General features: G+C 37.4%; 1 protein-coding gene across 1 annotated transcript in view; it reads left to right on the top strand.

Moving 5' to 3' along the window:
- The window catches only part of LOC145328769 (uncharacterized), a 36,625-nt gene extending 9,373 nt beyond the window's left edge, over positions 1-27,252 (top strand). The window contains exons 4-16 of the mRNA XM_080172616.1: positions 7,212-7,317; positions 17,762-17,824; positions 18,270-18,303; positions 18,660-18,730; positions 19,113-19,175; positions 19,676-19,753; positions 20,261-20,345; positions 20,732-20,775; positions 24,603-24,653; positions 25,353-25,454; positions 26,049-26,109; positions 26,558-26,609; positions 27,003-27,252. Of these exons, the coding sequence (XP_080028742.1) occupies positions 7,212-7,317; positions 17,762-17,824; positions 18,270-18,303; positions 18,660-18,730; positions 19,113-19,175; positions 19,676-19,753; positions 20,261-20,345; positions 20,732-20,775; positions 24,603-24,653; positions 25,353-25,454; positions 26,049-26,109; positions 26,558-26,609; positions 27,003-27,127 (935 nt within the window). The 3' untranslated portion in view covers positions 27,128-27,252. The remainder of the gene's footprint in view (positions 1-7,211; positions 7,318-17,761; positions 17,825-18,269; positions 18,304-18,659; positions 18,731-19,112; positions 19,176-19,675; positions 19,754-20,260; positions 20,346-20,731; positions 20,776-24,602; positions 24,654-25,352; positions 25,455-26,048; positions 26,110-26,557; positions 26,610-27,002) is intronic.
- Positions 27,253-27,505: the final 253 nt, after the last annotated feature.

Below are 27,505 nucleotides of genomic sequence, written 5' to 3'. Positions count from 1 at the left end.
AGGACTAGTGTAATAATCATCCCAATGTCCCCTGCCTCCCTGACTGCACACACTATTTGTCATCATTTGTCATTTGTGCAAGCTTGCGTCGGGGCGAGGGACATTTTTTCTTAAATAAAAGTAACATGATGTTTGTCTGTTTGTCCGTCTTTCAGTCTGTCGGGGCGTATCTCAAGATCTCGTTAACCGCATGATCGACATGTTTCTACTTCACAGCAAATCTTCATTAAGGTCCAGGAAATGTTTAATACTATTTTAAGAGAGGGTGCCTCCACCCTCCCGGGATAAATCTCGCTCCTGGAAAAATAATCCCTTAGAACTAATTGGTGGAGAGTCGACAAACCCATCCTTTCCTTAAGTGCCCCTAGAGGCCTCTAGGGAAGCAGCCGCTAGTACTACAAAATAGTATTTACAAACAGTTTGAAATAATGTTAATAACAAGACAAAATTTATTGTTTTCGATATAAAATTCTACTAACTTTTTTTTTGTATTTCAATTTTAGTCAAGTATTTAAAATGTGAAACAAAACCTTAATTTACTTCAGAACATTTTTTATAATCTTCAGCAATAGTTTTTTTTCTATAGTGCTTAGATTTGAAGAAAGAGCTTACGAGTTTTTGTTTTTAATTTTTTTATCATATTGTAAATCCATAATTATGTGTTTCCAAAATTTTCCTACATAACAAACCAATCATTTAAATTTTTAAAACTGTTTTAGCTTGGTTAAAATTAAAGAGCTAGGTAAAGTTATTCATCGCATCGTATTATATACAGATGTCCGTAGATATAAAAGCCATACTGTAAATGTATTTTTATGTTTTTTTTTAAATATTAGCAGAACTGTTTCTACATAAAGGATGACAACATCTATAAAAGCGAAACACTGAAACGGTAGGACAAACGGACATTAATACTTGTATAGTGTCTAAACTGAATAATCAGAATATAAAAGAGTTGAAGCAAAATTGTAAGTAAATTTGTTGAAAAACTGCTTGATACAGGATAATGTTTATGGACATACTTACATTTTTAGGACTTAATTATAGAGTTGCTTCGCTTACAATGTTGTTCTTTGTTGTCCCAGGATCAATATACCAAAAATCAGATCAATCGGATGATTAGATCACATAAAAATTTGTTGTTAAAAAAGTAGAAAAATCAAAATGTTTAAAATGGACATACGGACATTATGGTAATGATTATAGAGCTGCTACGCTTTCTAAATCGTACCTAACTGCTACAGGAATTATCATGCAATGTTTGAAATCGATAGGACAGTTCTAACATGCCTAAATTAACGAATAAAAGCTATCTATCTCGGACGGACGGACGGACGGACCTACTCTAATTATAGAAAAGCTTCGCTTTTAAAAAGGAGTGTATGAGTTTGTGCGTACAATTTGCGTATATATGTGTAATTATGTTGGTATGGTTGAGTGTTTGTGTGTGTATGTGTTTGTGTGTGTATGTTTATGAGTGTGTGTGTGTACAAGATGTGTAAATCATGGTCAATTTGGCAAATGCATCTGCCAAAATTATACTTTTTGTCCCATTGTAATTGTTTACAACAAATATCATTAGTGACTTTGTGGAACTTTTATAGTTTAATCCTATATCCTATAGTATAAAGTAGTAAGAATTTTGTGTCTGTAGCTTAAGAGTTCTATAACTAATGAACTGAGTAGGTTTTTCATCTTAGGTAAGCTTCACATAGGTTCTTGGTTGGTTAAAGGCTAATTCAGATTCAAGTCTTGAATTGATTTGATGGTAATTTTTCTACCCTTCACTTCTAGATGCTAAGGGCGAGAACGCTAGTGATATGACAATGTAGTAACCGGTCTATTTATCTGTGTGGCTATGTGTTCATTAAAATCTCAGAAGTACCTAAGCAGATAAGAAGTGTTTCATATTGGTCCAAGTTAGGTTTAAGGCTTTTGCTTTGATATTATTGGTTAATCAAGCAGAGAAATCACCAAAGAAAAATTATTTTTTTTCTTGTATTCATTCAAATCTGGTGGATAGGAACCGGTTCTCATCCATACGAAAAAACTATGTCTAGCATCGTATTATATCCAGCTTTTTACGAATATAGAAATGTACAATCATAAGATTAAAACCAATTTTTTTATATTTACATTTCTATATCCGCGGAAAGCCGTTTATAATACGATGCGAGAAATAACTATTCTCGTATTCATTCAAATCCGGTGGATAGGAACCGGTTCTCATCCATACGAAAAAACTATGTCTAGCATCGAATTATATCCAGCTTTCTACAAATATAAAAATGTACAATCATAAGATAAAAACCTGTTTTTTTAGGCCCCGGGGCTAAAAAACTAGTTTTAATCTCATAATTGTACATTCTATATCCGCGGAAAGCCGTTTATAATACAATGCGAGAAATAACTTAACTAATTTATTAAAACATCAGTCTACATTAAATTTCAATACTTCCCCCCCCCCATATTTTTCAAAATCTCAGATCTATACTCGCGGGGTTTTATATCATTAGAATAAGAGGGACATACAGACATTTCTAGCAAATTATAATTGGGCTGCACCTAAAGTGAATTAGTATGCTATTTGTATATTTCGTGTTAAAAAAGTCCATAAGTGATAATCAAGGCATATACGTAAAAAGTTAGGATAATGGGAGCTTTATGAAAATAAATAAATAGCTAGCAAAAATGTTCACAAAATTTTGAATATTGAAATATATTAAAGGACTATATGGAAGATTATTAAAGTCCCTCTACAGATTATGACGTCATACGATAGAATAACCAATGAGAGGCCAGAATAGACTTTACCATTGGTCGTATGGTCGTCAAAATCTGTGGAGTGACTTTAATCATCTTCGGCTATATGTCAACATATCATTATATTTGATTAAGTAGGGGGAATGGAACATTGGGCTGTAAATTATAGAGGACTTCAAAGTTGTATTGTCACAATATCTCCTTCGTTGGCTAAAAACTTTTTTATCAATTCTTAATTATACATAAATAAGCAGATTTCTAACTTATACACCAATCATATCATTCTACAGGAAGGGTAGGTTTGTTTATCATAATTAGAGCTGTACATCTAGTTATCTCTGATGGGACAATGGCCGGTAAATTAATGTACATCCCCAATAATGATACACAAAATTACCTGTAGATTACAATTAGTAGGATGGATGGAACGTGAGGACGGACATCAACCAATGAAAATTCAACAACAGTCCCCAAAGTTTTTAAGCCAACGAATGAGAAAACGTTATTATAAAACTTTTGGGACTAGTGTAAAAAAACCCGCCAAATGTCTCCTCCCTCCATGATATCAACCGTATGTAAACAATCCTAGGAAAAGATGGGCAAGTTGTGTGCAGTTAAAAAAATCGTGAATTATTACTCACATTATCATCAGTATTCATACAAAACACATAATTATTTCGTTGAAAAAAAAGTTATTTTTCTTTCTTATTTATGTTATATTAGCTTAGAGTTAAAAAAGCCCCTTGGAGATTATTTATTTCATTTTTACAGATCCTTATAACTAAAGTCCGAAAATTATAAAACTACTCTTGGTAGATTTTTTTATTTAAAGTAATAATTCAGCTGTTTTCATGAAACACTTTTGTTCTAAGATTATCCTTAGGATGACTAAGCAGTTTTACCAAATCATCCCTTAAAGACGGACCCTAACAAACAAAGAGGTGCTATTTTAAACTTAGACCAAATTTACATACAAAGAAAAATTATTTCATAAGTAGCGCAGCAATAATATATTAATGAAAGCAGTAAACTATAGACAAGATTTAAAGTATAACATTATTTGTTTGTGTTTATGAATAAGTTGATGCTTTTCCAAAATGTGCTTATCGAAAACTAAAACCCCTTAAACTCTTGGGTTTGAGGAAGGTTCTATAAAATACCCCTGCGGGGGGCCTACACTGTAAAAAATATTTTTTTCATTAAGTATCAATTGATACGCTGGGGTTGTATTAGACCTGGACCCGTAAGTGTGCTGAATTAACTAAATGAATATATAACACCATGTAGTACTATATATTGTAATAACTATTACTATACAGAGATATTTCGTTTACAGTATCAATTCTTACCCTACAGAGTAACAAAAATTACGAACCAGAGTATTAAAAACTTCCTTCTAGCGTATTGAATTTTATTCCATAGAGAGTATTAGATAATACTATAAAATGCACATTCTTTATTTAGTAATACATATTACTCAATGGAACACTAAGTAATACTCAATACAGTATTGGAATCTTCCTTATATTGTAATGAGGTTTTTTTGCTAGAACGTATGGGATGATGCTATACAGTAGTGAAATGAATAAATAGTATTATCTGATGCTAAAATTTTATTTTATTTTTAACAGGGTAATCATGCTGGGAATGCGGTGTCCCAACCCTAGGGGGCTACGTAGTGCGAAATATATCCTTACCTAATCTGACCTAACTAAAAATTCTAACCCTTCTCTAAATTTAAATTTTTTAAAGACAAGAGAATGGGGGCTAGGGGGTTCAGTGCTTAACAAGGCACCCTGAGGAATGTTACCAATGAGTCTCCATTTATTGTTTTGAATTTTTGTAAAATAAAGTTTACACAAATTAATGCTCTAATAACCTACAATTAAAAAATATGAAAAATGAACTAGAGTTCTCTTAGCTTTCGTCCAAAATTGTCACTTTTGCTATTATGTAAAGGTCCTTAGAGGAAGGAAGGGCACGGCAGCATCTCCAAAGATAAAAGCCCAAGGCTAGTAAAATATCATGTTGGTTTAAAAAGCTAAAACCACAAAAATAATTTTAAAAAGATTTTGAAGAGATTGCCCATGAATTATATACGAAGGGGAATATAAGTAAAATGACGTATCAGCTGAAGTTTGTTGATATTCCCGCGGTTTTTTAATTGTAAGAAAATGGCTGCTAATTCAGCTGATTTATTTTCTGTCCTGTGAGAACTCCATAGGATGTTTCTAAGAATATTCTAAATCATTAGATTTTTCGTTTACTGTTATGATTATACAGGATCTAAAGGGTTAAGACAAGGTGCCGATAAATTGATGCACATCCCCAATGATGATACACAAAATTACCTATTTTATAGATTAAAATTAGTGGTGATAAAGACTAAACAACCAAAAAATTCAATAAAAGTTCTCAAAGTTGTCAAGAACGAATATGATTATTATAAAAACTTTGGTGACCAATGTCCCCTCTCTCTCTCTGATGATCATATATGTATGATGCTTAAACAGTTAGAATATCACCAAAACAAGGATGACAACATCCATAAAAGCGAAGCACTGAAACGGTAGGACAAACGGACATTAACACTTGTACAGTGTCAGATCTGAATAATCAGAATATAAATGTATAAGAGTCAAAGCAAAATTGTAAGTAAATTTGTTGAAAAACTGCGTGATTCAGGTTAATGTTTATACATACTAACATTTTTAGGACTTGATTATAGAGTTGCTTCGCTGATTACATTATACTTTGTTGTCCCAGGAATCAATAAAATATAAAAAAGTAAAAAAATTCAACATGTTTAAAATGGACGTACGGACATTTTGGTGATGATTATAGAGTTGCTACGCTTTCTAAATCGTACCTAACTATTAAATGAATCACCATGCAAAATTTGAAATCGATAGGACAATTCTAACATGCCTAAATTAACGAAAAAAGCTATCCGTTAAGGACGGACGGACGTACGGACGGACCGACCCTAATTATAGAAAAGCTTCGCTTTTAAAAATATTTAAATAATTATTAAGTCATATTTAAAGCAAGGCTACTTACGGTAATAACACTAAAAATGGCAGTGTATAGTGAAATAAACCATGGAAAATAATAACAGAAACTATCAAATATTTTTGATAGTAATGGATACATTATACTTGGATCCCACACCAGATTTTCATGTTCTCAAAAAAAGTGAATCTTACAGCGGGCTAAAATAACGATTCCCCTCTTCCACCCCCTTTACCGCATCCCCTTCCCTCATACGAGATGAACGAATTGACCAATAAACGAGATTCATATCTGCAAGCTAAATTGATGAAAATTTTCCTCCCAGGGATCTAAAGGGATTAAACAATGGCCGATAAATTGATGTACATCCCCAATGATTATACACCAAATTACCACTTCTCTAGATTACAATCAGTGTTTGAAACGTTTGGACATCTAACTTAAAGAACCAACCAAAATTCATTAAGTCCCCAAAGTTGTTAATTCAACAAATAAGAAAACGTTATAATAACACTTTGGGGACTAGTGTAAAAAAAACAGCCAAAGTCCCCTCCCTCTCTGAATATACATAAGAAGAAGTTATTTATATTTCAATCATGCTACATTTTTCCAAGTAATAAAAAGAACTAACAATCTACTAGTTAAATGGATAAGTAAGTTAAAAAATAAAAATTAAAACATTTTTTTCATGGAAATTTGGGGTAGCTTTTTACATGTTCTTTGCTTCTCTCTAAGTAGAGAAAGAATTTATCGGGATTAGGAATAGTGGGTAATAGGGAACTTTTTAACCACAAAGTTTTTTTTCTAGATCTTCACTTTTATGAATTTTTTCATCCTTGTCTTAGTTACAAACTATATACATTGTAAAAAGATTGAAATTATAGATGGAAAAGTTTAGACACACTAAGATAAAAAATACCCCCAAGTTTTTTAGCTAACGAATAGAAGATGGAGTATATGGTTTTTTTTGAAGAGAAGTATAATTGCGCCCTCTCCCCTTAATATTTACAAAAAAAAAAAATATTTTATCCAATTTACCTATCCTTTAATCTCTAACACGAGGTCACTTTTCTTGTTATGTGCAATTTATCTAAGTTAATCTATTCTTTACGAAATGTCCTTTTAAAATAAATGGTCAAAAAGGGTTCTTTTTAAGGATTTTAAATGTATCTATTAATCTAAAGATATTGTTATTCACTGGACGTATTTAGCTCTATTAAGGCCAAAGTATATATGTAAAAACTACTATAACACAAAGTAGAACGATGTATGTCTGTCTGATCTCGGTAACCACTGAACCGATTGGGAACTGCTCTTCAGGGAATATATCTACCGGTCCTGCGGTGATTTTAAGCCATTTTCTTGGGGGGTATTATTGTATAAATTAATAATATATAGTTCCTTTTTATCTTTTTTAATCCTACTTTTTGTTTTAGATCTTGTGGGTAACAAGTTCGATTCCGCTGGTTACATAACCTTTGATGATGCTGCCAGACGGTGCGAGGCAGGGGCCAGGGGACAGGTAGAGAGAACTCTACAGAGGTAAGGCCTTTGGTACCTAATTCTGTAATTGAGTGACTGACCATCTTTAAGGGTTTGGCAAAAGTGGTGTTCATGACACATCACCCAATAGACAACCAACTCTTGTATTGTACGATCTTTGTCTGGAAGTAATAAATTGTGCATGTTACTCAGTTGCATCTCTTTTGGGCCAAGGCATTTACCGAAATCGCCCTTCTAGATCACGAGTGGATGCGCTACGTGTTAAAAGCCACGGTTGGGGGTAATCTTTAAGGGTTTATGGATTTATGTTATTACCATATGTTTAGCGCACCTTCTCCACTACTTAAGCAGAGTTAACATTTTCTTAAACTTTTTCCCTAGAAAAAAGTCGACAGAGGTCTTACGACAAACGCAGGAGTCCCAAACGTCGGAGTGGACAAACGCAAAAGTGGATACTTAACCTAACCTAACCTATTTTAAACCATTTTTTGGGTTTTTTAATTGCCTAACCCCTGCGGGGAGCTTATTTGTATATTCATATCTTAACCTAACCTAACCTGTATAGAAATACCTAATTAAATTAATATTTTAACACTCCTGCGTTTGTCCACTCCGACGTTTGGGACTCCTGCGTTTGTCCTGGAACCGTGACAGATACCAAATAGACTGAGAATAAAAGTGAGTTTAAAAGTGTAAGCGAATATAACGACTAAGTATTGCTTTCAAATGATAAGGGGACTATACCCGATTTTTTTGCTTAAAAAATATCTTTCTTTTTATATTTTAGTAAATTAACCTTTGATAATTGTAATTCTGAGAAAAACTTACATGTACTCAACAAAATAAGACTCTAAAATTGACTGTTATAAAAATATTTTTCTTTTAATAAATGTTAGTGCTGATGTACTTAAAGCCAGGGATCTAAAGGTATAAGACAATGGCTGATAAATTGATTTACATTCCCAATGATAAAACACTTAATTACCCCTTCTGTATATTACAATTAATGGTTGAACCATTTGGACACTCAACCGACCAATCAAAATTCCAAAAGGTGTTAAGTCAACGAATAAGAAAAAACGATATTATAAAACTTTGGGGACCAGTGTAATAACAGCCTAATGTCCCCTCCCTTCCTGACTTGAAGAACTTGATTGAAATGTTAGATAGTATTCAGATTAAGATATTGTGGTATTCGGCAACCGTGAGCCATGCCTATGGCACCCCTGACCGGGGTTCGGGGAAGGGCCACAGGCCCTCCCCCGGGTCCTGGGGAAGGGGTCTGCCGACCCCCTCCCTATGCCTAAAATTAATGATTGAATCTGACAAGCTTTATTATGGTTAAGCTGCATTGTTAATTCCCCCCACCCTTTCCAGGGATGGGGGATCATTATTGCCCAAACTGACTATTGTGTATGTATTATAATGCTTTTATGTTATGATTATTTATTCCTATCTGTGTAACTATTGTTTGTTGTATATAGCTTTAGTACTCTTTAGACCTTCAATAAAGTGACAACTGAAATAGATGTTGATTATTATTTAGTGAATGCTAGAGAAGCGTAGCTTCTCTATAGTAAGGTGTCCACGTCTGTTCACACTGCCGTAATCTAATTGAACTCCGGTGTCTGCCATTTATCCTCGGCGGATACCACAACTTTTGGTGACAGCTGTGTGAGATTACGGCAAACCACAAGTGTAGAGCAGACGCGCAGCTGAGGCTAAGGTACTCCCAGCAGTGAAACTGGCAAAACTGACACAAGCAATCTGAATTACCCACCCTGGATAGCAAGGTCTAACTCTGCATCCGGCAGTTGTGGAAGTGAAACAGCGAAACTTGACGGAGAACCGCGAGAAGCGCCGACATCTAACGGAGAATTGAGCGCTCAAAGGGCTGAAACAGGCCTGCGGACTGGCTGAAACAGGCCAAATAAGTGCAAACGGCTGAAAATAGGCCAACCTTTACTGCAAGAGATAGCAGGATCCGAACCAGCGGCGCTAGCAGGACGGGACATTCCCTGCCGCCTATAGGCTGAAACACGCCACATAGCTGCGAGCTGCGAGCCAACATACGAGTGTAGTCTACCAAAGCAGAGAAAACTACATCAACTCCAAGTATCCTGAGAGGCTACAGCGCAGCCACCCATCTAGAAAAGCAGATATTATATCACATTGTAGGGATTACCACCCTAGTGTGATGGTTAAACAATAGATTTATGAGCAAGGATTGGCAAACAATTTGTTGTGTATTGTGATAAAACTAAAAATAGAACAGGCTTGGATTTGTTGTGTATTGTGATAACAACTAAAAATAGAACAGGTTTGGTAAGCAAATCTGTTATGTATTGTGATAAGGCCAAAAATAGAATCTAGATGTAATATAACAATGCCCTGATAAACAATCTAACCACCCAAGCCTACAGCACAACAAAAATACACCCCTTATTCCAGCGGAAAGGGAGGGGCCCACTCTCCATTGAAGGAAATACAATCAAGGTGACATAACAGATAAGCCTAGGATTAAGGAGAAAGGGCACCATTACCTCATCACACAGTTACCTCAAACCCACAGCACTCCCCCTCCCTCACAGGGGGAACGGACGGATTTACCCCGTCCCCTCACGCGCTTCCCCCCTCCTACCCACACTTGACTAAGTCCGCCCACGGTGTGGAGCTAGCGACCGGGAACACAGAGCGCCATTTACGGGTCGCGCAACGGAGTTCGGAAATATCATAAAATTCAACGGACAAAGCGGACCAATGAGAGAGCGAGTTGAGGGATAAGTGCGCGTTTTACCTGTGTGCGCGGATTTGACGGTGCGTAAGCGCGCTGCAAGGACAGGAGATTTCACGCACACACACACACACAGGAGCGGAGCTATTCCATAGCATCTAACAGAGGTATTTTTAGAAAATAAAGAATTACAAGCTTCTTCCTCCTATCTATAGTGTGATAAAGGAAAACCAAATCAGTTCCTGACAGCAGTTCAGACCCTCAACAGCTATCTACCCCTACCAGCCTACTCTACAACCTCAGAATAAAACTAGTGATAAGTACAGCTAAGTTATATCTTTGTAACTAAACTACCAACCTAGTGATAAAACAGTGTTGGCTGTTAGGCTAGAAAGCCTCAAGTGACATTTATAATATTGCCTTATAACTTTGTGTCCCGCCGTTGAACCGTTGACCCGATGGAGCAGCCGCAAGCGCCAGGAGGCGACCAAGCCCCAGGATGGCTCCAGGATGACCCTCAGCCGGCTCCAGCCGAGTACCGCAAGCTGATGCTGAGTAACCTGCCGGAGTATAGAGGACCGCCCAAGCAATCCTGGAGTTCCCACATCCGCAGACTCGAGATGTCATGGGCGGCTTACCGCGTGCCGCCCCATGACTCCCTCAACCGCCGCAACGCCCTTTTACTGTCACTGGTAGGGCAAGCGGCGGAAATGGCTTCCCATCTGTTTGGCGAGGCAGGCCAAGCCTTGACATACGAACAAGTCAAGGCCGAGTGTGAAATGTTATTTCGTCCCGCCTTTGAATCCCAGACGCTGAAACAAGCGTTCAGGGATTACAGGCAACACTCGACAGAACCTATACAAGCATACATATCTACAAAGTGTGCCTTGTATAGGGACGCCTACAGCCATGAGGATCTCGAATTATTAGTCAACGAATTAAATCGTGGCATTCGTAACGCTAATGTGAAACGTGAAATGATGAGTCATGAGATCGCCTCTGTACCTGAGTACACGAGGCGAGCCATGTTCACCGTCACAATGATTACCAAGCAGCTGAAGGAGGGTGTGTGCCTAGTGGACGCCACCGACGGGCTCACGGGATCAGCCAGCGTCCAGTTGCCCCATTACGACGAGTCGGAGCCAATGGAGATTGGCGCCTTGGCTCCGGGTCTCCATCAGATGGGGAAGGTCGCTCCAGATGACAAGATTCCAGGCCGCTGTTTCCGCTGCCAAGGGAAAGGCCACCGAGCTCGAGACTGCCCGACGCCTATGGAAGTCAGCCTAGAGGAGAGACGCACCCAGCCACGCCGTGACCGTCCTGCCAAGTGCGAGCGTTGCCACTATGCCGGCCATACGGCGGCCGAATGCAGAGCCGACTGGGACCAGGTAGCCGGCCGTAGGCGCACCGCAGACAAGGGTGCTCCCCCAGGAAAGCCCAGCAGAGTAGCCCACATGGAAGGGAGCGCGCCCCCAGCACCACCGCAGCAAGCAGCCGCCCCCAACGCAGCGGGCCGAGCCGACGGAATGCCGCAGTTTGGGACCGTTCCAGCTAGGATCAACGTACTGGGAGGCGCGGCTGAACCCAACCGGGTTGGCCTGGGCTTCAGTCTCAACCACCTGGGGCCGGAGTTTGTGCAACCCAACAACATCGCCGAGCCAGAAGTTCTGAGGCCCCAGCCTTTTAGCCTAAACATGATGGAGCCTGCTCGACCGAGCCTACCCAGCAAGAGTGGAGGGGCGCTACCCAGCGTCACTGAGGCGGTGTACGGGGAGGCCCTGGCGGCCGCTGAACGAGAGAGGCAGGAGGCGCTAGCCAGCGCATCAGAGTCGATGTATGGGGCGCCACCCGGCGCCGCCACCTGCGATGACTGGGGGGTGCTATCCAGCGCCTCCAACCTGGTGCCTGGGGCGACAACCGTCGCCGCCACCGAGATACCTGGATCCTGGAACGAGCCAGCCTCCAACCTGGTGCCTGGGGCGACAACCGTCGCCGCCACCGAGATACCTGGATCCTGGAACGAGCCAGCAGTCCCAGAGGAAGGGGTGACACCCGTCACCCCCAGTCAGCCAGCGCCACCAGCCTGTAGGGAAAGCCCAACTATACACCATCCAGCGCCCCCTGCCAGCCGAAGGAACCCAGCTACCCAGCACTTCCAGTCGAGCCAGGATAAGTTAAATTTAACAAATGTGTTGTATCCAAACTATTGTAAAACCCCAACCTTGCCTGTGCCCCCTGCACCAGAGGCTGGGGAGATTGAAATTTGGGGATATAAGGACTTGCCTGTGCCACATGCACCTGAGTTCCTAGGGCAGGGGAGGGACGTGAGTCAGGGCGAGCCTGTGCCACACGCACTTCAGCCCCATGCCACTGGGCATGCCATGGACAAGGGAAGGGACCCCTTGGTGCTAGGGGAGCCGACACCCAGGCAAGCGCCAGTCGCCTGCCAGTCTGTCATTGGGGAGGGTATCGGCCACACAAAGATAACGCTCAATGGAAATTTGTATCTAGCCAGGAGCAGCCCAGCCGTGTCCAGCCCCGAGAAGCAGCCGTGACCCGAGCCGAAGATCCCCAGCCGCGTGTGCGAGGTAGATGGCTGTCTGGTAGCTTCTCACACTGGTGGATGGTCCTGTGGGGACTACTGCTGGCAGCCGTGTGGCCTACAACCAGCTACGTCCTGGTGGGGTGGGACTGCGCCAACCCCACCCACGTCACAGCCTACAATAAAGAAAAGATGTGTAGCACGGAACCGCTACACCAGGAGGTGCCCCTGGGCCATGAAGTACACGTCCTGCAGCAAGTCAAGATTAGGGAAACAACAGGATACAGTTGTCAGCTCACTGTGTCCCAGTGGACATTCAGGTGTGGGGTATGGGGTCACCTCAAGGTGACCTCGGTCCCCACCCTCATGAGGCCAACCAAGATCGATCCAGAAACGTGCCGAGACCTGGCCAGGAACCGAGTCTACACGCTGCCAGGCAAGACCCAGCCACTGACGTTCCAGCTGAACCATCCCCTGTTCTTCACCCTCGATATGGTGGGCGCCCTTGTCAACAGCCCCGAGGGGGTGGGTTGTGAAGGGGAGGACGTCCACTTCGAGGGCCAGCTGTACCGCAATGAATTAGTGCTCCAGGAACGACGGCTGCTGGTCAAGGAAGAGACCTACGTAGTAGAGGATGGACAGGTGGAGTCCCAATCTGACCACCTGGCCTTAGAATGTCCCCATTCTGAGCTGTCTTGCATCACTGGGGAAGCAACCTACGTGTGGGACCACCTGGGGAGAGATTGCCCCTTGAGGCTGATCCGCAGCCTCCAGCCTAGCTTAGTGATGGATGCGTTCCTGGTTGACCATCAAGCCCAGTTTTTCATCAACATGACCGACCCCACCTCAATAGTGAACTGCGACTTTGAGGCCCATGCCACCAACCACCCAGCATTGTTCGTGGCAGCCGCGGCAGCGCTGCCCAGAGTATCGGCCAGGGATGTTGATGTCCCCCTGCAGGCCCAGATACATGCAGGTTATATTGGATTTACTCTGGAGACATGCATGAAAAGCACAGCAGCAGAAGAAGTAGCGGCCAACTGCTGGAAGCTCCAGCAACTAGACCCGGCCCACCCGGTGCGTGTCCAGGGGAGCACGTTCTCAGTGCTGAGGGGAGATGTCCTGCTCCAGCTTACCTGCCAACGCAACAAATACGTTGTCCGTGAAAGCAAGGAATGTTGGGACAAAGTACCAGTGGAACCCACAGGATTTGTAGACGCCGTGACACGAGTGTATAGCGGCCACGCCACCAAGATTCCCTGCTCCTCCACATACCCCCTGACTGTGCACGCGGAGGAAGGCTGGATAGAGTTAACCCCCGCACCTAAGAAGAGGCCACCCCCACTGGATACGCCCAAGCAGCTGCTGACAGAACCCTTGGATGACTTCAGTTCAGGGGGCTTGTATTCGCAGGCTGAGTTGAACGACTGGCAGCAACTGCTGGCGTTCCCAGCGTATAAAAGCACCATGCTGACCGGCCTGTCCTATGGCTCATGCGTTCAGCAAGGTAGCTGTTCGGCCACCGGGGACCATGGGATAGTGTCCTACAATATCGACCGACTGGCGGAGGAAGGAGAGGCCGCCCTGGATGTCTGGGCTGGGTTCAGACAAGCCATCCACGAGTGGGGAGATGGCGCAGCCATACTGTGCTTGCTGTTGTTAATCCTCAAACTGCTGGGGGACCTGACCATCATTTCCCTGGCAGCCGCACAAGGAGGTGTACGGGCCGCCATGAATGCGATGTCACAAGTGTTCCTGTACCATCCAACTTTGTACAGGAAGGCCTTGGCCAGAGCCCGGCTCACCCATGCCAAGTCTCGGGACTTTTCAGTAGACTGGGATGCCATTCCCATCGGCCGGGAAGCAGCCGAGGAAATGGTGTCCATGCAATCAGCCGATAGCGGGCATGACCGCCCAGGCAGGCCAGGACCGCCCTCTGGAAGACCCCGCGGCCCCTCGGGAGGTCAGGCTGCCGCCCAGACGGTCAACTTGGCAGCCAGTGCCCCAGCCGCTGCCAACAACAACCAGAATGCCCCGCTGCTGACCGGCCCAGCAACAGCTGTGCCCCACGCCAACCTGACACCTGCCGGCGCCGAGCTACGTGTCCAACCAAAGCCAGCCTCTGCCTTCTATCCCACGTTGGGAGCCCATCAGCCCTGAAAAGACTCACCACTAGGATTCCATTGAATCATTATCATTTGTATATATCTTAGCCCTAAGGAGCGGGCCGAAGGCCTCAACCACTGTCGGAAGTCTGGTAGGGAAACCCTCTCCCAGCCTTCCAAGGGGAGAGTTGTGGTATTCGGCAACCGTGAGCCATGCCTATGGCACCCCTGACCGGGGTTCGGGGAAGGGCCACAGGCCCTCCCCCGGGTCCTGGGGAAGGGGTCTGCCGACCCCCTCCCTATGCCTAAAATTAATGATTGAATCTGACAAGCTTTATTATGGTTAAGCTGCATTGTTAATTCCCCCCACCCTTTCCAGGGATGGGGGATCATTATTGCCCAAACTGACTATTGTGTATGTATTATAATGCTTTTATGTTATGATTATTTATTCCTATCTGTGTAACTATTGTTTGTTGTATATAGCTTTAGTACTCTTTAGACCTTCAATAAAGTGACAACTGAAATAGATGTTGATTATTATTTAGTGAATGCTAGAGAAGCGTAGCTTCTCTATAGTAAGGTGTCCACGTCTGTTCACACTGCCATAATCTAATTGAACTCCGGTGTCTGCCATTTATCCTCGGCGGATACCACAATATTTTTAAGTTCAATGGATATAGTAAAAGTGTATATAGTGAAAAATTGTCGAATACACTAATAAAATGTTTCTCTTAGCTGGCTAGTTTAACGATACCCCTCACTACCCTACCCTGAACATGGAGAAACGTATTGCCCGATATCTGAGGACTATATTAGCAACTTATTTTGACGATAAGAAATAATAAAAATTACCCTGTGACAATATCCACTTATTCTATATCCATTATAAGTACCCAACAAAATTCTTCCACACGGTAGACTTGAAACTAACTATGAAGTAAAAGATTTCCCGCATAAAAAAGATAAAAATCAAAATTTTATCTTAGAATAAAAAAATAGTCAAATGATTTATTTTGCAAAATTCTAAAAATTGGTTTCATACCTATCAGAATAAAAACAAACATTAATTTAGTTGGAAAATTTGTTGAATAAAACCTATAAAATTATTCAAAACAAAATTTTTAGGATTTATTTTCTATTTCAACTACTGTTTAAAATCTACTGTTTTTCCTCAAAAGGTCACTTAAATTAGGGTGAAGTCTCTATTGCATAGAAATTAAACAAGACAAAAACCCCATAAAGGAAACATTGAATATTAAAAAATCTAAATTAGCAAATTAAGGTTTGCATAACACAAATATACTGTAATATCTTCTATGAAAGGGTACTATGACAGCATATACCCTAATGTGGAATACAACTTTTATGTAAGAAGAAAAGATTGAGTCAGTCTGTCAGTGAGGAAAACGGATATACCTACATATATGCATGACCCTCGAAAAAGTATTTTTAAGCATCTGCAGCTTATATTTCTCAATAAAATATTAAAAGATTCATATATACTTGTTCTCTATAATTTTCTACATCAAAGGATATCAAAATATTTTTTTCACATCAATTAACAGCCGAGATTTTTAAAGCCAAAGTTTGGAAAAAGTGCTTGAGAAACTGGATATTGCTAAATATTTCTTAGTTTTTTATTAGTATATTACTTTTTATCAACCACTTAAAAAACAAATAAGAAAGAAGAGCAAGTTTACAATTGATACATTTTTTATTGCATTAAAAAACGTTACTTTTACATATAAAAAACTACTTTTCAAATTTTACTGAATAAATTTTTCTTATAACCATTTTCCCTCAAATCTTATAATATCTCCCACTTATTAATATGACCTTAAATAAACCCCTCCCCAATTTATGCTCATTACCGAAGGATTAGCGCCACCTTTACCAATAAATTCACGCCCACTCATCAAATTAATCTAAGACACATAAAAATCATTTAAATTGTTAAATGTTTAATAAAAGTTTGTAGCTGTAACTTTTTGGTTTTTAAACTTATTTTGATAAAATAAAAAGTGTTTGATTTCTGTTTATGTAAACTTTCAATTTGCTACTATTTTTTATAGGATTTCTTTTTGTAAGGGTGTTTTTGCAATTTACACTAATCTAAAAATGCCTTTTAGAGCAAGTGAAAAAAGTGCTTTCAGCATGAAATAAATTTCTTGGAAACATCTTTATATAAGTTTTATAAAAAGTATTGAAATTATGAGGAAAACACGTCATTTTACTTTAAAAAAAACATTTTTCTTGAAAAGTTACTTTTTCTTCAGCCACTTTCTCAAAACTTTGGCTCAAAAAATCTCAGCTGTTAATTGATGTAAAAAAATATTTTTATATTACTTATGTGGAAATCTACAGAGAACAAGGACATATACATTTTTTGACAATTCATTGAGAAATATGGGCTGCAGATGCTTAAAAATACTTTTTCGAGGGTCATGCTGTAGAGATGCTACAAAACTAAAAACAAATTATATTGTTTAATATCTTTATTACTTTGCTAAATAGCAATATCTGAAAATAAGAGTCTTTTCTTACTCTGTTGTTATTTTTAAAAGCGAAGCTTTTCTATAATTAGGGTTGGTCCGTCCGTACGTCCGTCCGTAACGGATAGCTTTTTTCGTTAATTTAGGCATGTTAGAATTGTCGTATCGATTTCAAATTTTGTATGGTGATCCCTGTAGTAGTTAGGTACAATTTAGAAAGCGTAGCAACTCTAAAATCGTTACCAGAATGTCCGTACGTCCATTTTCAACATGTTGATTTTTTACCACTTTTTTTAACAACAAATTTTTATATGATCTAATTATCCGATTGATCTGATTTTTGGTATACTGATTCCTGGGACAACAAAGTACAGTATTATAAGCGAAGCAACTCTATAATCAAGTCCTAACAATGTAAGTATGTCCTTAATCAAGCAATTTTTCAACAAATTTACTTACAATTAATATAGACTCGTATACATTTATATTCTGATTATTTAGTTCTGACACTATACAAGTGTTAATGTCCGTTTGTCCTACCGTTTCAGTGCTTCGCTTTTATGGATGTTGTCATCCTTGTTAATTAAAAACTTAAAAACTATTTCAGATTACAAAGAGAAGCCTTGCAGATTTTTATGAGAGTTGGTACTGACCTAGAGGCAAGATGTAGGTAAGTAATGCCACTGTGGATGCAATTCAACCCCCCCCCCGCACACCGCCCCTAATAATTTTTTTTTCTGGGGAAGTGGTTAAAAACCCACAGTTTTGGTGTGAGAATACAAAAATAATGGAAAATACTTTTTGGAACGTTTTCAGATATTTTTTGTAATTTGCCCAAATCAATATCCCCTTTGGGCCTTTACCCCACTCCTTGGACAGCTTTCCAAGGTTTTACAAAAAAATATATGTTAGCAAAAGGTTTCGTGATTTTTAGAAATGAGATATATATTTTCAATATTTACCAATTTATGATAAAGAGTACATTTCGATGTCTGTCTGTCTGTTTAAAATAAATTAAAACCACGGGACCGATTAGGTTTTGCTTTTCAGAAGATCTTACTTCTAATCTTAAAATTTTATAAAATACTTAAATTCATAATACAATTATGTTTCAGGAGTTATATTGAGTACGCGGGCAATGATTGTCGGGTAAATATTTTTTTACAAATCAGTTCAGTTTAAAAATAATAAAAACAATTATTTTAAAAAGTAGGTATTGCATTGTCAATAATATTGCTTGTGTTATTTTTACAAAAAAGAACGTTGAACTGTAATACAGAGAAGAATAGTGAAGGGATCTTAAGAGATAAGACAATGGACGTTAAATTTATATACGTCTCTTATGACGATATACACGAATTACCCATTCTATAAATTAATATTATTGGTTGAAACGTTTGGACACAACTAGATTGAAATTAACCCATCAAAATTCAATTAAATTACATGAAGTTGTTAAACCAACGAATAAGATAAAGTGGTTATAAAGTTATGTCGTTTTTTAGGCTCGTCTTGAAAGTGTAGGAGAGGAACTATTAGAATCTGGTAGACAGCTGGTTAATTCAGAGAATGATAGGTAAAAAAATAAAGAAAACATATAAAACTCATGCACCTGACACTGCAGTTGATTTATTCATAACTATCTTTTTCTCTCTTTATCTCTCTCTCTCTCTCTCTCTCTCTCTCTCTCTCTTTCTCTCTCTCTTTCTCTCTCTCTCTTTCTCTTTCTCTCTCTTTCTCTCTTTCTCTCTCTCTCTCTTTCTCTATCTATCTATCTATCTCTTTCTTTCTCTCTCTTCCTGTGACACGCCCCTCCCTGCATTGTTACTCTCATATCTATCTATCTATCTATTATATATCTCTTCAAGAAGAACTTCTATGAATGGATAAAGTATGTTGCTGCGCTACACATGGAAGTAATCATCCTTGTTGGTTGATCAACTTTTATATAATTTTAGATGTAGAGCAGAAATTGAAGAATTATCAGCTAGAGTTCAGAAAGAAGAAGAAGAACGATATAGGTATAACTAGCCGCTGCGCCCCTAGCATTTCGGTGGTTTGTGTTTGTAGGTTAGGGAAGGGGCTGAAATAAAGCATAAAACCATCCTAGGACTTATGTTATGCGTTCCCAAAGTGAAGAGCTTCATCATTTTAGTAGTTACTGAATCTTAAGCTTTAGATAAAAAATTGTTACTACTTATATAGTAGGATAATGAAAGGTAGTACATCTAATTTGCGGTGAAGATTTTCTGTATCAATGATCATCAAGTAAAGAATTTACATTGTCCGTCTGTCAGTCGGTCATGCATAAAAAGACTATACAAATTTTTTTTTTCATTTCAGAAAGGTTTCGTGATTTCAATGAATTATTGCATATTTATCAAATGGAATCTTCGACATAATCAATTTTGTCTAATTGTCCTACCATAGATTTTTAGTGCTCCGCTACATATTGATGTTGTCATAATTGTTTCAAAAATGCATCAGATTTTATGATTTCATAATTTTGTCCCTATTTTAGATTAATTGGTGACGCAGAAACTCAAAATTTAACAGAATTTTATACAGAATTGGGAAGACAAGAAGAAAGAAAAATTAGGTTTAGAGTTAATATATTAATACCTATTTAAAGTAACAGGATTCAGTCTGTCCGTAGTGAATGATCTCGCTTACTGCCGGATCAAAATTATTCTTTTTAGTCAAGGTTCTTGTAGGGTTTTTAACTTAACCAAGAAAATCGCATCCGATGAAATAATCCTCACCTTCAACCTAAATAGAAAATGGAGGGTCAACTTGAACCCTTCCCTGAAGTGGCCCTAGAAGCCTCTAGAGGCGTAGCATGTAGTTTTAAAAAAGAAATAAATAAATTAATATGATAATGGCAGATAAAAGATATAAGAAATTATTTCAAGTCAATAAAACATGCTTTTTTGAACCATTGCTCAAACTATTGTCTTTTAAACGCATATAAGATCTCACTCCATTGCCAAATTGGGACTAGGTATTATCTCAAATCTTTCAGTTTTGTTTTTATTTTCACTGATTTGAGGATAAAAATATGCTTAATTCTAAAATTGCTTTATAATTTTTGTTTTCTAATATTCAGAGCTGAGTTTGAAGAAAGACAACTGAATGTTACAGAACAATTAACTGAGGAATTAACCAACAGAGGTCTCACTGAAAGGGATAGGGTAAGTGAAACTAAATAGTTTAAAACATTATGGATATTAATTGATGTAATTAAGGGCAGTATCCCTCATAGTACCTCTTAAAACACAGAGCCCCCTTGTCTTGACATAAATATTAAATAAGGGTGAGGGCCCAGGGGTTCCTTTTTTTTTCTTTGTTACTTTAGGTCAAGTTAGGTAATGTTTTACTGGGAAGCCCTGCAGAGTTAGGGCTCCCTGCATGGGCTAGGCGAAGGAAAAAAAACATACAACCTTTAAAGGGTCTGGGGTTCAAAGTTCGATAGGCAAGCATCGAAATTAGAAATAAGGAACTATTATCCTTCTGTGTAATGCAATTTAGACTCAGATACTAACTGAGAAAACTGTTAAAATTTAATTTTTTTTGTTAGATTATTAGAGAATTTGAAGCTTTGGGCGAAGCGGCCAGAGCAAAGTAAGTTTTTTTTCTCGAAATCAGTCATATGTGAAGTTTCAAATATTATTTTGACTCTGTAAATGTTCAAGTTAGGGCAATAAACGGCTAATTTTCGTTTTATTTGGGGTCCGTGGGAAAAAGTCTGATAATATCGGGTGTAAGGGGTTTATTATTATATTTCCATATACGAGTATATACTGACCCTTGTCCGAGAGGTGTGAAATAGTCCAAAATATAGGGGATATAAAATATTAAAATTCTGTAATATCTCACTACCCTTCTGGACAGAATATAAAATATTTTTTAGCTAAATATCATGTGATTTGCATGATTAGGAATCACGGAACCTTGGCATATTTTCTAGAACTTTCTTGGCTTTTTTTGTAGCTTAACGTTAATTAAAAAATACCGAAATTATAAGAAGCAAAAAGCGGTGCATATTTTCTAACCCTGTCGGGTAATCATTAAAATTTACTTTACCTAACCTAACCTAATCTTCATAAGCTACTGTGAACGTACGATGAAGCCCGCAACTTCGTTTTTCTTTCCATGATCCTAATTTTCTACTAATACTCCATTTGCAAAATATGCGAATTTCCCAAAACTGCTTCTGATAAAAATTGTTTTAATACTTCTTTTTTATATAAAATAAATATGATTGATATTATTTTGTTTTATTATCTATAATATAATTGGCCAAAAAGCCTTCATAAAGTGTTATAAAGAGAATATAGTATCACTGAAGATTCATATATTCCAACTTTCAATATGTAACTTTGAAGCAATTTTGTTTGTTTTCTACATTACCGAATACTTTGTGAAATCAATTCGTCTCAAATGTAACTTTTCTTAAAAATAGGTTTCTAAAACTTGAAATATAATTTTTAACTTTTTTTACCAATGAATGATGAAAGTATAAATTTAAGAACAATTTGAAATATTTACCCTCTAACGGCTAATTTATTTACTATAATTTCATCGTATTAAATCCAAATTTAATCTTGTTTCTCCCCCCCCCCAATTATTACCATACCATTACCAGGTTGGTTACGATATTATATATTTGTTTTTTATCCGTGGTTGAGGTTGAGGTTTTGATTTGAGCAAGGGGTCGAACTTGAAACCTTACTTTTAATAAAGCAGAGCTTTTCTATGATTAGAGTCGGTATGTCCGTCAATTACGGTTAGGTATGTCCTTTAAACAGTATTCTGTATTTAACAATTTTACAAAAAAAATGACGTATGATTTTGTCAAAAATAATACATTTATAAGTCCAAGCAAACGAATGAGAAAACGTGATTATAAAACGTTGGGTACCAGTATAATTTACACTTTACAGTCCATTCAATCCCTACTTGCCTTCCGGGTTTTTAAAAATGGACAAACAATGAAATAATATGAAATATATACATGGATATACTGAGAAAGAAAATTTGTAGTTAATTTAGCTTGCTAACACAGAACTCGTTTATTGTTCATTAGTTCATCTAGTAGAAGGGGAGTGGGTAGATTGGGGGGTGGGGGGTATGGTTATTTTAGCCAGCTATGAGTTTCACTTTATCAGAATACATGAAAATATGATGCAGCATCCAAGTAATAATATTTCCGTTGTAGTAGCGCCTCTAAAATGGAATGGACACACACACAAATAATCTATGATTCATAGTCATACCCATATCAACAAGGATCACAACATCCATAAAAGCGAAATGAAATGTAATTTAGAAGCCATATTGGAATAGATATTTATCCTATTTATTAACGAGTACTTTTAAGTCAAGTTTTTATTTTTATATAATTACTGACCCAACGGTTTGAAATAGATATTTATCGCATTGTGCCGTATATGTAATTTAGAAGCCATATTGGAATAAATATTTATCCTATTTATTAACGAGTACTTTTAAGTCAAGTTTTTATTTTTATATAATTACTGACCCAACGGTTTGAAATAGATATTTATCGCATTGTGCCGTATATGTAATTTAGAAGCCATATTGGAATAAATATTTATCCTATTCCTATCATATTATAGACAACTGACATTATTCTTTTATTTTAGTAATTATGGGAAAATTGAAACAAATTTAAAATGCTATAAAAAAAACTTAATTATGAAATAGCTTCGCTCCAAAAAAAATAAAATACTGAAGGCGAAGGGAAACAAATCTAAAATCTTAAATATATATGAACATAGCTTTGTAAGTATGTCTGTCCAGTAAGATCTCGTAAATTTACGTAATATTCATTAAGATTTAAGAAGTTTTAAATGAAAAATAGTGAAGTGAACACAATGGAAATTCTTTTAGCTTGGACAATATACTCCCCCCCTCCCCTATTTAAGAAGGGTTGACCGATATGAAATTCTATATTTAAGAAAGGTTGACCGGTCACCGATATATGAACTTGATTTATGACCCCCCCCCCCCCCCCCAAGAATAACAACACAAGGTGACAAGACATATGGAAATTAGGAAATAATTGTCATCCTTGTTGATATAAGCAGAATATTAATGAAGAAGAATTGTCCTATCGATTTTAAACTTTCCATTATGATTTCTGTAGTAGTTAGGTACAATTCAGAAAGCTTAGCAACTCTATAACCATTACCAGAATGTCCGTGAGTCCATTTTAAACATTTTGATTTTTATCCGTGGCGAAGTAGCGAAGCTCTAAAATTATGAATAATAAATAGACCATTTGGAACAATGTATGGTTGTCTTTTGAAGCATTAAGCTAATAGAAAAACGTTAAAACTTAAACAATTGAATTTACAATTACATAATCCTAAATTTGCTATTATTATTTTGTTTTATTATCTTGATTAATAGCTTTACTAGGGTGATAACAGATATAGTTCAAGGAGCTAAAGGTATAAGACAATGAGCGATAAATTGATGTCTATCCCCAATGATGATACACAAAATTACCCCTTCTGTAGATTAGATTTAGCGGTTGAAACGTTTGGACACTCAATTTAATGAAACAACTAATCAAAATTCAATAAAACTCTAAAGTTGTTAAGCCAACGAATAAGAAAACGCTATTATAAAACTTTGGGAACTTGTGTTATTTTTTTGCTAAAATTATTAATCTTCCTTAATAACTATAACTTTCTATTATCACCTTCCGGCTTGTTATTTGGGATGTGTGGAGTGGAAAATTTTTAACAAGGATGACAATATCCATTAATGCAAAACATTAACATAAACGTATAAGTATATTTAGTATAATCAAAATTATAAGTAAGTATTCTGTCCGTCTGTAAAACACGGGCCAAAAGCCTTCATAGCCGACGCCAACATATATCTTTTATTTTAATTAATCCATTTACGGTTTACCCTTTTATACAAATTATAGAAAAGCTTCGCTTAGTTAGAAGGGGAACTTTTATCTATTACCATATGTTTTTGTTATTTCTTGGGGGGGGGGGGGGGGGGAGGGGGAGAGGTCAAAACTCAAAATCATATATATCAATCGTCATATAGCGAAATGTTTCATTATGATAATATAGCAATACATTTCAAATCTAATTTTACATATCTCAGCATTTTTTTAACTCTTTCTATCTTAAGCAAAAAAAAATAAGTATTGTTCTTTTGCTATATTTCATAGCACAGCTATCTATTTATTAGATTATTTACATACGCCTGTCCGACTGTCTGTACGTCGCGTCAGTTTTCTATGTGTTTTTTCTTTATTTTAACCAACAAACACTCCCCAGAAAAAAATGTGTAATAATTAAGTTGTATTACTGTATTAGATTTGTACGTTATATCGCGCTTCTGAGCTACTTATGAACTTAATTGTCCTTGTTTAAAAATTAATGTTGTTTTGATTTTAGCATAACATTGGACGTGTCTACTAGAGGATTTAATAGGAGCGAAGAAATCAGGTACTACCACCAGGGAATGGACTCTGGACTATAAATTATACTTTGTATGCAAAGTTTTATAAACGTGTTCTCTTAATAGTTAGTAAGAACTTTGAGGACTTCTATAAAATCTTGTTTGGCTGGCATAAATTAGAAGTGTCAACAATTTCCACCTACAGAAAGGGTATTTTTCTTTTTAATTGAGGATGTACATCCATTGTCTTATCTCATATGATCCTTATGGTAAACAAAAAGGGATAGAGAGATAGAACAATGGATAATAATTTGTCTTCCTATCAATCATGCTATACAAAATTCCTCCTTTGATAGATTTGGAATATGTAGAGGATATAAATCGCGTCCTATTGTACCATTCCAACCAATCTAATCTACAAGATGCAGATATTTAATGTTTAGAAAAACAATCCTTAATAATGGAATTGTGGTAACCCGAGCTGCGGGTTAACGAGTTCTTCGCGGCGGATGGCTGGTGTCGGGCAACCGAATGACGTATTGGACTGTGTCATGAATGTTAAGAAGAGGAGGGGAGGGGTGGGGTCTTGGTTAAAAAACAGAGGCAACAAATTACCATGCACAGTTATAACCTTTTAGTCCAAGCTTTCGCAATCAAATAGGTTATTTGTCAGTTGATATATATTTGACGTTACACAAATTATAGAAATAGACTATAATATTATATAATCAAATGTTAATTCGAAGGAAAGAATTTGAGGCCCGGGGAGATAAATTTGAGGCTGATTTGAGGGCAGAGTTTGAACGCAGGGGAGAAGAGGCAAGAAAAGAAATTGAAGACAGATATAGGTACACTAAATTATGACTGTATCAGTCCGTTTCGGCGGCTGCAGACGTAGGTCGGAAAATATTGAAAAAAACGACGGCTTGGTGGCGGCTGCAAATTTATGACTTACTTGTCAACCTAAAGCGTAGGTGAACTAACACGAAGCTCAGGGGGTGTGGAGCAATAACCCCCTGACAACCATAAAAAGGCTCAAAATTAAAGAAGTCTGTCCTTACTATTGAAAATCTTGAAAATTGCGCGACTTGTAGCTACCAATAACCATTATTTATACTTTTGCGGCTGTGGCTTATAAATAACTTGCGGTTTCGTCCCTAGCATCTAGGAGATATAAAAATAGTCTAAAACCATCACAGGACCTATGTGAAGCTTGTCTAAAAAAGAGAACCCAATCGGTTCAGCGGTTAGCGAGATCCTTCGCTACAGACAAAAAAACTTACTACTTTATATAATAGGATAGCCAAGCAAAATAAATCTAAATTAATATTAAGGGGGCAGATAAAAAATCATGATTACTATTAAACTTTGCACTCACAATTTTTTCCAAAACAAATCATGTAAAGGTTTAGTGATTTTTTTTCAAATCAATTTGTATTTAGATCGCTGGGTGATGAGGAACAGAAGAATGGAGAAGTAACCTGTGATTGTATGCTTATGAATGTAAGTTGTAACATCATCCAGTTCTTGCGTATGTAATGGTAAAAAAATAAAGAAAATATTTGAAAAATGGCTGACAGAAAAAATTTTTCAATAACTGCAAGGTATTTTTACATGTGTATCCAAGTAAATATTTTCTTTACATAAGCACGAACTAGATTAAATTTTTTCATTGTTTGGAAGTAAATAAAAATAATGTGTCTGAAAAAATAGTTTAAAATTATTTCCAGTATGACTTCAAATCCGACTGAATTAAAACCGCTTCTGAGCCTTACTGAAAAATTACTTAACACATCGCGTGTTTCAGACAACAAAGCTCGAATTATTCATATAAATTTTCATTTTTAAGCTGTCTATAATACGATGCGATGAATAAATATTCTTATTTTATGTCCAACAATAGTTAAAAACCTGCCCAGAATTAATTAAGTTCTTTTTTAAAATTGTCTAGGCCTGTGAAAATGTGAAGCAGGGGAGCAGTGCTGATGTCAACATCTGCAGAGGTAATAGTCATAAAAAATATTGAGGGGGGGGGGGGGAGGCATATATCATTAGAGAGAAAAAGAGATGATATATATATATATGTATGTAAAACTCCAATATGACAAGTTAAGTAACCCCTTCTTTAGATTAAAACTATTTGTTGAAAAATTTTAAAAATGTTTGTTTGCACCAACCAATCAAGATTCAGTTCCAAAAGTTTTTGAGCCTGTGAATGATATTATAAAACTTTGGGTACCATCATAATTTACAATCCAATATCTCCTATAGGGTACCAAAAAACAGTTTAATATTTTGAATGGAGGAGGAGACAATTAAAATGCTTTCAGTTTTGACAGTACACATATTTATTTAAAAATTAAATTACACATTTTACTGTTCTTTTTTTCCTGTAGGTGTATTTGAGAGATTAGTGGGTGTTGATTGTCAGAACCTAAACAAGAAAAAAGATAATGATGAGGATACAAACAATGATTATATTGATGATGGACTTAGAAGAAGGAGGCAAAGCTTGCTGTAAATCTACACATTTTGTTGACATTATCTGCCAAAAACTAAAACTGTATTTTCTAGTACAATATTAGGTATTTGTCGCATCATATTATAGACAGCTCTCTGCGGATAAATTAAATGATAAATTAAAAGATTTTGTCAGCCACGAGGGGCCGAAGGCACGGGCTAACAAACTGAACTTTTTTATATTGTTTTTCTAAATTCGTGGAAAATTGTCTATAATACGATACTACTCAAAATTTTGCAGTATGGCTGAGAACCAGTTCTGATCCTGCGGATATTAACGGTTTCGAAGCCATACATTAAACTTAATAAGAAATGGTTGGGATAGCAAAATGAATATTATGTAAAGTTGAAAAAACTTGCCAAAAATTTATAATTTAGT

Source organism: Acartia tonsa, chromosome 9 (genome assembly GCF_053477335.1).
Source record: "Acartia tonsa isolate MP-2025a chromosome 9, ASM5347733v1, whole genome shotgun sequence".
Lineage (NCBI taxonomy): Eukaryota > Metazoa > Arthropoda > Copepoda > Calanoida > Acartiidae > Acartia > Acartia tonsa.
Note: the sequence above shows the minus strand (reverse complement) of the source record. Positions and strands in the feature narration are given on the sequence as shown.